We start from the raw sequence: 13,661 nt of genomic DNA on the forward strand, positions 1-13,661 counted from the left end.
TTTCAATTAAAAATATTGATATTTTAATTTTGTATTTGAGGGTAGCAACTGTACTTAAATTGGTGAGAAAATAGTATACAATATATGAAAAAATCCTGTTTTATCTTCACCAAGAAAAACCAGACCTTGTTTAAAAACGAAAACTACTGATTTACCTGAGGGCAATAAAATGGTAATTCGAAATATATTAGATATTATGTACCAGGATAGTAAGTAAACCAACTTTCTGTTGAAAATTACGAGTAGGACTGAACATGTTATAGTAATATATTACCTATATAATAAATAACTTTTTAGAGAAACATGTAACCCGTGAAGCGTTGATCAAGTAAAGTATCCTTGTAAAGTTCTACAAGTAAAATATCCTTGAGTAGAATATTAAAATATTTGGGATTTAAATTTAAAAGAGATGATCAACGAAATGCTTTAAGTGAAAGAACTCATAGCAGCACAACGAGCGTGTTTCTTACGTAAATGCATGGAAAACAGAAATAGTACATATTCACGAGAGGTTTTTTTTAGACGAAACATAGACTTTTTCTAGCGGAAATAAAATGATGTCATGGCAGGATGACAACAGCAGAAGTGTATGTAAACCAGGTGGTTATGATGTGAAAAATTTATTGTGGTTCGTGCCGGTTCAGCAGAAACTTTTATTTTAGACTTCAGTTTATTTTGTTCCAAATCCTTGACTGCAGGTTATCACCACCATGAGTTATCGAGTGAAATCATGAATAAACAACCTTCTGCTAAATCGTTAAAATCAGACATTATAGATTGGTTGAGAAATACAATGTCAATTGTAGAATTGATACATGAACATGGACACAAAGTGCTTAGATTTTAGATTGCCACCATATCACCCAGATGTTAATGCTATCGAATTAGTATGGGCAGATTGTAAGACTTATTATAATACATATATTGGCAGGAATGGATATAGAGATGAACATGTTTTAAGTATGTGGAAGGAAGCAATTCAAAAGTGTAACGATGCCGCCTGGGCAAAGTGTCTAGAACATAGTAACAAATTAATTGAACAGTGGTTTATTAGAGAAAAATATATGTGTAATATTAATATTGAACCTCTAATAATTAACATTGGAGATAACAGTTCAAATTCTGAAGGTGATGAAAATGAAATATGAGAAATGAAAAACATACGTTCAAAATCTTGTAACAATATTATTTGAGCTAAATAATGTTTCATTCTTTAAATAATTTTACTGTTACCTATCACATCAACACACACACAATGATAATAATGATGTAGCTGTAATTCTGCACCAAAATTTTAAAACAAAACTAACATTTTACATTCTATTTATTTGATAATGTCAAATTTTATAACATATTCCATGATCAGAGTAAATTTCTGACTTACACTTTTACTGTTACAAATTTTCAAGATTTTTTTCCAATTATTCTTCTTAAAATAAGAGTCTGCTGTACAGTACTTAGACACTTTTTTTATGTACAATACTGACATATGATAGCAATTGAATAAATTCATAAAAAGCGTCCCAATCATGAGGACTTCCGTTTGATGTCTATTCAATAGTATCAACAAGCAATGGTAAGGATAAGAAATACTGATGAAAAAAATGCACAAATCGATAATAAATACTTTATATTACTTACAAAAAGAACTCACTGTTACTTAATATGAGTAAACATGTCTAAAATGCTGAAAGTAACAGTTTCCTTACACAAATTTATTAAAGTCTCTTTAAATGTATATAAACTACACTAAATGTTTTTATATATGCCTTATAAATGTTATAGTATCACTTCTAAAAAAGAATTAATATTATATTTAAATGACCTTACCGATTCAAAAAAAGTTAAGGAGTCTTCTACTATACAAAGAAAGTGATAAAAACAGTAAGATAGACAAAACCATGCATATTTAAATAATTTTGTTACATATTGGAGCAAATAAAGTTAAAATATAAGAATTATCTATTAGATATTCTTACATAAAAAGCAAATTAATGCCATATAAATGATAGTGGGATAAAATAATCGAAGATGAGAGTGAGCAATAGCTAGAATATAAAAAAACTAACAAATAGTAGAAAAATCAATCAATAAAATATACAAATTGTGTGCCTTGGTCACAGGATGTTGAAAATTGATGATTCTGAAGGACATACATAAAACAATTCAATGTAATCTTGGTTTCTTCTCTGGAGGTGGTTTGATTTTGCCCTGCTTTACCTCCTTTTTGATCTCCTTATTCTCAGGAGCTCCATTGTCAGGTTCTTGTTTAATTTGTGGGACTGGTGCAATTTTAGGCTGAGGAGGAGCAGGTAAGGGAAATTTTCTTATCAATTCTCCTAGTAACATATCAACTCTTTGTCTTTGAAATAACGAACTAGGTTCCTCCCTTGGTTTTTCATCTTTTTTTACTTTTTCAGCTGCTCGCTGAGATTTGAAATCCCAAGAATAGCCTTTACTGGGATGATACTTGGCAAAACCCGAAGATTCCTCAAAGGATGATTGCAGATAGTGTACAGCAGATAACTGAAAGAAAAATATCTGATTAAACTTGTTTTCTAAATACTAGGTGTACTAAAAAATATATTACCAGTCTGGAGTTCAAAACACTTGCTAGATCAGGAGCCTGATAGACAATACCAGCAATAATATAGTAATCTGCTAAAGGAATAATCTGCTGAGGACTTTGCCTGTGCTGCTTTCGAATTACATACAAAATCGGTTCTTGAACATGTAAAAGAACATACTCTACCCCTGTCATATTTCTAAAAACAAAAAATATAGTTTTTCAAAGATCTAGTAATTTTATATTTTACTTACTGCAGTTGGTCAGTATTGAGACGCTGCATTTTGACGATTTCATTGTTACAAGTCCTATCAAAAAACGGGTTTGATCCTTGCGAAAAGTATTCCATTATGTTGGAAGTATTTAGAATGGGAATCCAAGCTGAATCATGCCATGAGAGACTAAGTGGGTTGTCGGGGATAGCCGGGTTCGTTATTCCCAGTCTGCCAGCCATCATTTTTGAATAATTAGCTACTATACAATGTTTTAAATCAGATAAATACAAACAGATCTACACAAATCACTTAAACATCTAAATTCTAAAACTCTGAGGTTATGTTACTGAACTGACGTTTTGAATTTGAAAGAAAATAAAACAGTGACACCAACATGCTGTTTTATTATTTGCATTTATGTATTAGGCGTCAATACAATCATAGAATACAATACAGCCAGCGCGTTTCAAACGAATTAAACATTATAGCAAAGAATATAGACGCTTAAGCGTCTATATTCTTTGATTATAGTATGACTATATTTGTATAGATGGTAGCACTGCTTGAAGAGTTAATTTATATTATTGGCTGCATAGCTATTAGGTGCGTAATTAGTACTGTCATCTCGATTGAAATTATCGAACTTGTTTAGTTTGACTATTGTTCTAAAGATAGTAGCACCAGTTGGAGCTCTCTTTCCTTGTCTGAGGTTTAATTATGTATTATTGGTTGCACAGATAAAACTTTCTAATGGTAATATTATTATACCTCTATGTGCTAACGTACTTAATACGTGCCATCATCTTGATTGGAATTAGTGAACTTATCAGAGAACTGAACTCATGTATTTCATTTGACTATAAATAGTGTGTTCTTTAAAATAACAAAAGCAGAAAATTTGTGTTTTACTGGTTGTATAATTAGATGGTTGTATAGAACCATCGAGTTAGAATCTATTTAAAATTTAATTTAAAACAGGAATTTAATTTAAAAATAATGGATAATAATATGTTATATTTTTTTTACCATTAAGTTTTTCGGAATATCAGATTTAAGTACCATCATCAGCTGACAAATACCCGAAAATACTCGGAGAATATTTTTCTTTCAAGTATAAATGAAAGATGTTTAATTAGTGTGTGAATGTCTGAAAAACAAGTTTGTTATTGCTTTTATGGATGTACCTGTTTCTTTTAATCTTTACTTATTTATAAAAACCTTTAGACAAAACTAGATAACATTTTATATACACTTTGCAAACAATAAACATATTTATATAAAAAAAGTCAAACGGTATCAGAACCAGTCGCTGGTTAGTCCGCCGAACAAAGAAGCGGTGCTCTGTCTCATGAAGCTTGCGGGGTCTTGGAATTTGTTTGAAGCTGCTTTGGATGATTTCCGAGTGGTCTCCTAAATATAAATAACTGGATTATAAACATAGTTAAAAAAAGTGTAAACCACTAACCTCGTCATTCTTTGTTGTCGTTCCTGGTAATTTTTGTGAAGGAACTGACACAGGCAAGAGTGGAAACCACGTAGACATAGATGGAGCACTCAATGCTAGTAAATTGGGGTTCTGGATTCCTTGCTGCAACTTGTCGGACACTCCCAGATTTGCTAATTGATTTGAAGATGATAGAAGACAACCTGCTATGAGCTAAAAATTCGCAAATTATTTAAGTGAACTTTTTTTCTCAGTCAAACTTACAAGAGAACGTAATTTGTATTTGGTGGGTGAGCTGATAGCCGACTTATAGTGATAAATACTTATTACCTACTAAGACTGATTGCTAGAGCCACTTTCTACCTTATTTTATGAATAGTCATGGTTTATTTGCGCTTACCTGGGACTGAATTACAGCTTTCTTCACATTGTTTTGGAGATACGAGTAAAAAACGTCCAAATCAAAGGGGTCTATCCTACTTTTAAGAGTATCACAGATTTCTTGGGAATAACTCAACAGTTGAACGTTTTCTCCGGGAATACATAAAGTAGTTAAGAACTTAACGTCAAATAAAAACTGTAGAGCTTGTTTCTGATTCAACTTCTCTTCTTCAGATATCCTCTTGTATTGTTTAAGTATGATCATAATATTCTTTTCTATGAATTGCGTGTGGATGGACTTGGGTACGGTGTGGGGAATTTTAAGGCCGATGGTGTTGTTGAGTTGATTAAAAATTTCGTTTAGGATCAAACTGGGTTTTAATGGCACTTGGATGTGGGATACGAAGACTTTTTCGTCCGTTTGTTCTTGGATTTCGATTTCATCCCACCTCTACGACAAATAAAACACATTATAACAAAGAAACTTGTAGGCAATCTTGAAAGTATCACTTACACTAAGAATTTTGAGCATCCTCTCCGGACAAATGTTGTTTAGTTCCTCACAATGCTTCTCGGTGGATTCCAACACGCTGTTTGTCCAATTGGTCCACAAATTCTGGCTTGTAGTGTTGAAAGCATCACATACTTTGATCCAGTCATCGTTGGAGATGTTAAATATACAGCATCGATGGAGATGTGGACACAGTAACGTGATGGCTTGCATAAAACGTGCCAAAATCGTGGATTTCGTGATAAAGTTGGATGTTTCGATAGTTAGAAGGTTATTACAATAATTTGATAGTCTGAAAATAAAAATCTTTATTTATCGTCGGATTTAAAGGCTATTCAGAGTTGCAAAACCGATTTCCGATAGACTCAATAAAGGATTGTCTGGAATATGAGATTTTGAGGAATCCAGGGCAGTCTGTAATCGTTTAAAGACTCTGGAAAACTTAAGGACATAAAAGATACCTTTCGGGATAATCCTGGAATGTTTCAGATCGGACTCGAGTGATTTAGAAAAGCCTGAAATATTTGAGAAGTTTCCTAGAATATTTCAATGGGCATTGGAGCGCTATAGAAAAAGCCTCGAATATTTGAAGAATATCTGGGAATTTTTCAGGGTCATCGGAGAAATTTAGATAATATTATAGGTAGCTTTGGGAGACTTTAGACGGTTCAGAGCAACTTGGAATACTTTAGAAGGTTCTTAGGCATCACGTTAACATGGCATATTGTACGGAGTTCTGGAGGATTTTAAGAATATCATGATTTAATATAGGATTGCCCCGTAATTGCTCAGGACAAATTGGATTGCTTTAGAAAAGCCTGGAATATTTTAGGACTGTCTTGGAATTTTGCAGGTGCCACCGGACGAATTTAAAGTTGATCAGAAAGTTTTAGGGGCCTCTGGAAAACTTTAGAACAGCTTGGATGGTTTTAGGGGACTCTAGAGAACTTTAGTGCCGTTTGAAATCTTTCAGGGTATTCTGACGACTTCAGGACAATATGGCATAGTATAGAGGACTCTGGAATACTAATAGAAGCATGATTTGGTATTCAGGATAAGCTGGAGCACTTTAAAAAAGCTTGGAATATTTTAGGACTGCCCTGAAATTTTGCAGGTGCCACCGAAGGAATTTAAAGCTGCTCAGAATGTTTTAGGAACCTCTGGAAGATTTTAGAGCCGCTTGGATGGTTTTAGTGGATTTTAGAAAACTTTTCTGCAGTTTGGAATATTTCAGGACAAACTGGATCATTTTATGAAAGCCTGGAACATTTTAGATCTGTCCTGGAATTTTGCAAGTACCATAGTTTTAGTGGACTCTGGAGAATTTTCGTGCCATTTGCAATAATTAAGACGATACTAAAGACTTCAGAACAATATGGCGTAGTGTAGGAGACTCTGGAATGCTCAATACAAGCATGATTTGGTACGGAATTATTCCAGATGTCTTTATGAAAGCATGGAATATTTTAGGACTGTTATGAAATTTTTCAAGGGCCACCGAAGTTATTTAGAGAAGCCCAGAGTGTTTTAAGGGGATTTAGAAGAGTTTAGAGGTTTAAGGGGCTCTGTAATACTTCATTATAGCAGCTTGGATAATTTTAAGGGACTCTGAAAGAACTTAAAAGGAGTGTGGAATATTTTAGAGGATTCTGGGATTTCAGGATATTATAGCGTAGTATAGGATGATTTGTAAGGCAGAAAACCATGATTTAGAAACGGGGTTAATAAGGGTTAATTTTTTCAGAGGACATTGAACGAATTTAGAGCAAACTGGATTGTTTTAGGATCCCTGGAAGTCATTAGTAAACCATGATTTTTGACGAAGTTGTCCTAGTATATTTCAGAACATACTGGATCGCTTTCAGTGAGTAACAGCATGTGTTTAGAGCTATTCGAAATATTTTATAGGGCTTGGAAGAATTTAAAGCATCTTTGATAATTTTAGGAGACTCTGAAGCATTTTGTGTAGGCTGAAATATTTGAATGGGTTTCAAAGACTTCACAGAACATTATGGCAAAGTATAGGGTGATCTGGGAATCATTAGAGAACCATGAATTGGTACAGGATTATTTTGCAAAATTTCAAGATGCACTTTAGCGTTTTCAGTAAGTAATCGAAGGTATTTAGAGCCTTTAAGAGGCTCTGGAAGACTTTATAGCATCTTGGATAATTTTAGGAAAATCTGAAGAACTTTGGAGGAGCTTGGAATATTGAGAGCTTGGCAGATTTAAGTAAAGGATGTTATGGAGATTTTCTGTGAACATCGGAAGAATTTAGAGCAACCCAGAAGGTTTGGAGGGGGCTATGGGCAGCTTAAGTGATAATAGAGGACTCTGAAGAATTTTAGAACAATTTAGAATATTTTAAGGAGATTCTGAGAACGTCAGGGCATTATGGCATAGTGTAGGGTGATATACTGGGGGAATTTAGTGCAAACCAGAAAGTTTGAAGGGGGCTATGGGAGCTGGAATGATTTTTGAGGAGTCTGGAGAATTTTATAACAGTTTGGAATATTCTCAGGAGATTCTGAGAACGTTAGAGCATTATAGCATAGTGTATGGTGATTTAGAAGACTTTAGAAAATCATGATTTAGTTACGGGTTTATCCTGGAATATTTCAAAACGCACTGAATCGATTAAGAATAGTCTGGAGTATTTTTAGATTATTTCGTAATTTTTAGGGAGCACCGAATAAGTTTAAAGCAACCTGGAGTGTTTTAGGAAGCTCGGGAATACATTACAGCGGCTTGGATGATTTTAGAGGGATCTAGGGAACTTTAAAATAGCTTGAAATGTTTTAGGAGGTTCTGAGAACTTCAGAGAAGCAATACTTTAGAATGCTATGAAAGACTAAAAATATAGAGCTAAAATACGGCACTTATAATCTTTTCTTGTATATTTAAGAGAAACTACTGAAAAGTACTCAGAAAAACCGCAATAAAAGCTCCATAAACTCTGCAGCGAGGAAAATGCTACCCCAAAACCACAACAAACTATAAAATATCTACAAAATATCTACTAGTGTCTAGATTTAAGAATTCATTTTTTTTGTACCTAAGATTTAAAAATTGTCGTGTAAATTTGAATTTAATTATTGGATTATTTTTCTTATCAAAATTGACCATTTTACTTACTCTAAACAAGTTTTAATGCACTCTGCTTGCAGATGATTTTCTATTTCATTTTTGTCGACGAATTTCCTCTTAAACTTAAAATCCTTTACAACCACAGTAAAGTTAATATTGTCGTTGTATTCTTTCGCGTACAAATATTGAGAAGCATCTTCCAACAGTTCCAAATATGTTTTATCTAGTCTACTACAAAGACTAGCTATATTCTGCGAATACCCTCTTGCCTTCATTGAAAGACCTACAACATCTTATAATTAATCTAAAGTACATACAACACATAGTATAACTTTTACCTAAATGTGTGCGTTCGTTCTTACTGACGTCGTCCATATCCTCGGCCCAAATGTACCATGTCAGGTCGGTTTCTGATTTTTCCGACGAACTGGCTGAATCCAAAATTTGTCGTACGTGATCCTGAATCACTGACAAATTCGAAGATACCTTATGACAGATGAGACTTCGGCACCTTTCAGTGATTACGTCTTGGAAAAAGAAGTACCAGACATCGAAATTCTCAGGTAGGTGGGAATCTTTGCAAATCTGGTCCCAATTATCAGGAGGTTCTACAAAAAATAATAAATTATTTATATATATTTTAGTACTTCCTGAAATATTCCAGTACAATCTCATGATAAATCATATTTCTTAAGTCTTCCAAAGTCCTCTACAATATGTCATATTCTTGAAGTACCTTAAACCACCTAAATATTTCAAGCTATCCAAAGTCCCTTAAAACCATCCAAGTTACTTTCAAGTCTTCCAGGGCCTTCTGGAACTTTCTAAATTCCTTCTGACGACCCTGAAAAATCTCAGATCAGTTCTAAAATGGTACACTTTTTCTAAAGCAGTCCAGTGTGTTCTGAAATATTCCAGGACACCCCTATATCAAGTTAAGGCTTTCTAATGTCTTACAGATTAGCCTAAACTGGCCATAAGTCCTCAAAACACGCCATGTCATAAAGTCCTGAAGTCCTCAGAACTCTCTACAATATTCGAAAATACTCTAAAGTTCTATGAATTGCCTAAAACTATCTAAAATGCTCTTAAGTCTTCCAGAACCATTTAAAACTATCCAAGTTTCTCCAAACTACTTCACTGAGATTCTGAAAAATTCCAGAACAATTCTAAAATACTGTAGGATTTTCTAAATCACTCCAGTGCTCCACTATAAGTCATGTAATATCCCAGGACAATCATGTACCAACTCATACTTTTCATAAATCCTCCAGAACCGTCCGGCACCTCCGAGTGCCCTAAAACATATCCTGAAATGCTCTAAACTCTTTCAGAGCCTCCTAAAGCAAAGATTGCTCCTTCAGAGCCTCCAAAGCACTAAATTTCTTCAGTGCCCATCAACAAATTCTAGACTATCCTAAAATATATCTTTCTATTGAAATTGACAGTCACAATTATTTTCTTCTTGCTTTATAAAAGCTTCTTGTACCTTACTATATATGATAAGCTATCTATGTCTGAGGAGTATCACACTCTCAGTCTTTGTATTTAAATTCATAAACACTAGCAAATTATCTCGATTTAAAGGTTATTGATTACCTTCAGATTTGCACAGGTTTGAGTTTGCAGATACCTGTGGACATCTCATGATATCCTATATCATTGTCATTAGATCATTATCGCATGGTTTACTGTCAGGTGATTTATTGGCTGTACTATTTTTTCTCTGGAATTTATTTGTTATACACTGGCAGTACTTCAGCCTATTGTATATTGTATCTTGTACCCTCATATTAATTGACACACTGTTTTTTGTCAGTTTTATTATCTTAAATATTCCATTTATACTTACGTATTTTTAAAGATTCCTCCCGTACCAGGTGCAACCCTTTCATATTGGGTACTAATTCTATAGCTTTCTTTAAGCCATCTCGAACAATTGTCCGGGTTGAATCCATCCAATTTTTAATGATAACCTCCGTGTTTTGTACATAATCTTGTTCCTGATTTAAGAACTTGCCTGTGGGCCTACAATAGCAGAAATACAAAAATATGCAAAGCGTTCACAAGTAAATATTACCTGAATTTGCTTATAACATCAGGTATATAATCATCCTGATGGATAATGGGTAGGTCTAGTTTGGATAATGTAGGTGGAGCAGAGGGGGACATGATGTCTTGCAATTGTTGCCAAATGAGACCTTTGCATCCGTTTTTAACACCTAAAATACAACAAAAATCATTTATATAATACATGTTTGCTCTTTGGATGTTAAAACCTCTTTACATAACAAAAACAATATACAAAAATTAAAATATAGAAACTTGACCTATATGCTACAATAAGAAGATGAAAAATGTTCTCTAAAACATATTACTGCTTGCTTTTTTCATTTTTATACAAATCCTAGATCCCACTCAATTCAGAATTATTTAAAACATTTCTATTCGATCTTAATTGTATATAACAAAAACAATATAACTTACTAAGAAAGCAGTCATGCAAAAGATGAACTGTAGTGATAAGACACTTGACCATAGAACATATTTGAGCCCTCACATTTGAATATTGACTATTAATAACAGTGTTCAAAGCAGTTCTGCGATGCTCAATAAAAATGCTGATCAAATCATTGCAACCCTGATTTTCCAACAACAAAAAGGCATTCAAATTTTGACTGGTTTCCTACAACATTAATAAATATTATTTTTAGGATATTTAACATAAATTATCAACTTACCTGTGCTGAAGTCTCGACATATTCTAGTTTCTCTATGATTTTCTGTAATATTTTTGACCTGAGGACTGACAAATTGGTCTTGACTTGGACAAGTAGTGGTACTCTATCAATAAACACTTTCTTGGAAAGGCTCAATCCTATATAAAATAATTTTAACGTTAATAAAGAAAAAATAATCCAAATAATTAAAAAATAGTTCATAGTCTAAAAGTTTTTGACATTTACAGCATCATATCATACGAAATGAATAAGTATATAGACTTTTTTGATCATTTTGTAATAATAAAAAACTTTTACACAAAAAAAACATATTACATACCTGTATGGATATGCTGAGCTAGTAAATAGTACTGGGCAGCCTTTAAATTATTCTCTTCATCAAGAGCAATCCAAATTTGTTCATTCATAAAAATTGCTAACTTAATTTGACTTACAATGGCCTGTTCTTCTAATACTTTACTAAAAATTAAAACAAGCATATGATATTATAATAAAACATATACATTATTTATTTATAACATTTATTAAGTTATAAGAGTAACAATTTACCAGCAATAACAAAAAGAGATTAATGGTACAGTTTATACAGTTTTATGCCTACAAGTTGTTTTTTAAATATTTTTATTCTCCTGGATTATTATTTTTTTGAGTTCTAACTTTAGTTTGTTTGTGTTCAATATTTTTAAAAAACTGTTTAAAAGCAATTGTGAATAAAAACAAACAGTTTTTTTTGGATATAGTTTGAGAATATAAACTATATCAGTTACTAGCACACACATGAAGAAAATTAGTTGAAAACCAGAGGCACAAAATAAGAATAGAAAATAAATGGTTCATCAACCATGGAATAAAAACAACAAAACTTTTAGCAAAAATAATGAAAAAACAGCTATTTTCCATATTCCCTTTTCCTCTATTACCATTACTATTTCTTTAATTGGCCTTAGCACTGACATTTATTTAAACTATGACCTTGTCTTAATTATTAAATTTGTTTATTATCACCATTTTGGCTAATGAATTTATTATACAAAAACTTTACAGGTAAAACTAATCTAACTTTCTAATATATTGGTATATATAAATTTTTATACTTTCAAAATGTTGATAAAACTTTTCGATAAATTTTAACACTTAAAAATGGCTTAAATCTTGCAAATATAAATCCTTCAAACAAGTTGTTTTCTTTAAAACGCACTGCATATTTACCTATTCACTGCATAATTGGGCCCAGTGTCGATATTATTAATACTACTGAGAAGATTTTCACAAGTTCCTGTAATTCTTGTGAGGCTATCTACAATATTTTGGGAAATATCCTTCATACATGTAATTGCATCTGAAGCTACTAGTATGTCTTTGTAACGGTCGCTAAAATGGTAAATTACATTTTTATAAATAATTTATCAGTATGTAATATTGGTAAAATATTCTTACCCAATCATTGATCTTAAATCTTTACGTTTTCGTTCTATTTCTGCATCTAGTGTCTTTTTTATTTCAATAATTTTATCGATATTGTGTTCCTTAAAAAGTGTTTCAGTGTCTAGGTCTAAAATATCACTCTTACTTTCAGTCATTGTGAAAACTATTTAGAGGTACGTGGAAATTGTAGGAAAAATAATATTTTAAGGTAGATTAAATTAGTATTTTCTTTTTGAAACGTCAACAAACTAAACGTCATCTAATGTTAGGTTAGGAACAGCTGTGGCCTTCGACGTTGCAATCTATTTACTGTCAAAAATATTTTCCTATAAATAGGAGGTAACATGTAAGATTAATACTCTTCACAATAATGTTTAAAAACAACTAAGTTATTTACCATACTTCTTTTATTTCTATAAAAAATTAACTTCTGAACTTTGAATATTATACTTGTACGCCTAAAAGTATACACCACATATGATTCGTGTAGGTATAGAGGGTAATCTAATTCTCAGGTTAAACCCGAATGCAAAATACAAAAAAAAATAATAATTTCAAACAGCAGAGATAATTTTAAGGTAAAAAATAAGTCTTGAATATAGTAGGATTATGTTTTTATTTGTTTTTTTTTCTATATTTATTATAGTTACCTTATATCTTGGTCAGTGTAAATTTCAACCTCATTTTTCTATATTCGATATCCCCATCACTCTCCTAAATGTTCGAAGTATTTTGTATTTTATTATAAAGGTTTTATTTATTTGGAACAAATTTATACACTTTATTACAATTTATAGACGAAGAAAGGTCTAGAGATAAACATAATAAGAACAAAAAATACATTTTTGGATATTCATGGCAGTAAAATAAGCTTAAAGTATTTAAAATATAAATTTATAAAAGTTAATGGATAAAAATACCCTGCTAGAAAGAAAACAATATAAAAATAATAATATATCCATTAGTTTGCTTAATACTTCGTTTCTCCTTCTCCAATTAATTAATAAATGTATCTTATATTGTTTTTTATTTATTATTTTATATAAAGTCAAATAATTTTTCTAATTTTCTATTTTTTCTTTTCCTTTGATCGAAATCCGTGACAAAGTTAAAGTCCTCACTAATAATTAAAAGAAATGCCACTTTAACGAATATATGTATACTGTGACACGCACTGCAACGAATCTTCTGTAAGTACACATGGTTGCACTGGGGCGAAGCGCCTTACTTAGGCGTGCCAACTTGTCACGGTGTGTTCCTACTGATAGACAAGGCGGGTAACTTTGTATGC

The 13,661-nt window shown here is 32.1% G+C and overlaps 2 protein-coding genes across 2 annotated transcripts; both read right to left on the reverse strand.

The window, feature by feature from the left end:
- Positions 1 to 1,392: 1,392 nt before the first annotated feature.
- On the reverse strand, positions 1,393 to 3,070 carry MED6 (mediator complex subunit 6). The gene is made up of 3 exons (XM_072533944.1): positions 2,821 to 3,070; positions 2,591 to 2,765; positions 1,393 to 2,526 (listed from the first exon to the last, which is right to left on the reverse strand). The coding sequence occupies exons 1-3, from the start codon at positions 3,021 to 3,023 to the stop codon at positions 2,167 to 2,169; spliced, it is 738 nt and encodes a 245-aa protein (XP_072390045.1). The 5' UTR covers positions 3,024 to 3,070; the 3' UTR covers positions 1,393 to 2,166.
- A 930-nt stretch (positions 3,071 to 4,000) lies between these two features.
- Cog1 (conserved oligomeric Golgi complex subunit 1) lies at positions 4,001 to 12,638 on the reverse strand. Its single transcript, XM_072533945.1, has 13 exons — positions 12,383 to 12,638; positions 12,155 to 12,316; positions 11,265 to 11,404; positions 10,946 to 11,082; positions 10,692 to 10,890; positions 10,285 to 10,426; positions 10,057 to 10,232; positions 8,543 to 8,812; positions 8,253 to 8,487; positions 5,121 to 5,409; positions 4,626 to 5,057; positions 4,247 to 4,438; positions 4,001 to 4,191 (listed from the first exon to the last, which is right to left on the reverse strand). The coding sequence occupies exons 1-13, from the start codon at positions 12,523 to 12,525 to the stop codon at positions 4,078 to 4,080; spliced, it is 2,631 nt and encodes an 876-aa protein (XP_072390046.1). The 5' UTR covers positions 12,526 to 12,638; the 3' UTR covers positions 4,001 to 4,077.
- Between the last annotated feature and the right edge of the window lie 1,023 nt (positions 12,639 to 13,661).

The sequence above is a fragment of the Diabrotica undecimpunctata genome, chromosome 6 (genome assembly GCF_040954645.1).
Source record: "Diabrotica undecimpunctata isolate CICGRU chromosome 6, icDiaUnde3, whole genome shotgun sequence".
Taxonomy (NCBI): Eukaryota; Metazoa; Arthropoda; class Insecta; order Coleoptera; family Chrysomelidae; genus Diabrotica; species Diabrotica undecimpunctata.

Coding starts and splice junctions, on each gene's coding strand:
- MED6 (XM_072533944.1), bottom strand. CDS start 3,023: ATGATGGCTGGCAGACTGGGAATAACGAACCCGGCTATCCCCGACAAC. Junction 2,766..2,820: donor CTCAATACTGACCAACTGCA/GTAAGTAAAATA, acceptor TTTTGTTTTTAG/AAATATGACAGGGGTAGAGT. Junction 2,527..2,590: donor GTGTTTTGAACTCCAGACTG/GTAATATATTTT, acceptor TTTTTCTTTCAG/TTATCTGCTGTACACTATCT.
- Cog1 (XM_072533945.1), bottom strand. CDS start 12,525: ATGACTGAAAGTAAGAGTGATATTTTAGACCTAGACACTGAAACACTT. Junction 11,083..11,264: donor AGCTCAGCATATCCATACAG/GTATGTAATATG, acceptor TATTTTATATAG/GATTGAGCCTTTCCAAGAAA. Junction 10,233..10,284: donor GATGTTATAAGCAAATTCAG/GTAATATTTACT, acceptor CTGCTATTGTAG/GCCCACAGGCAAGTTCTTAA.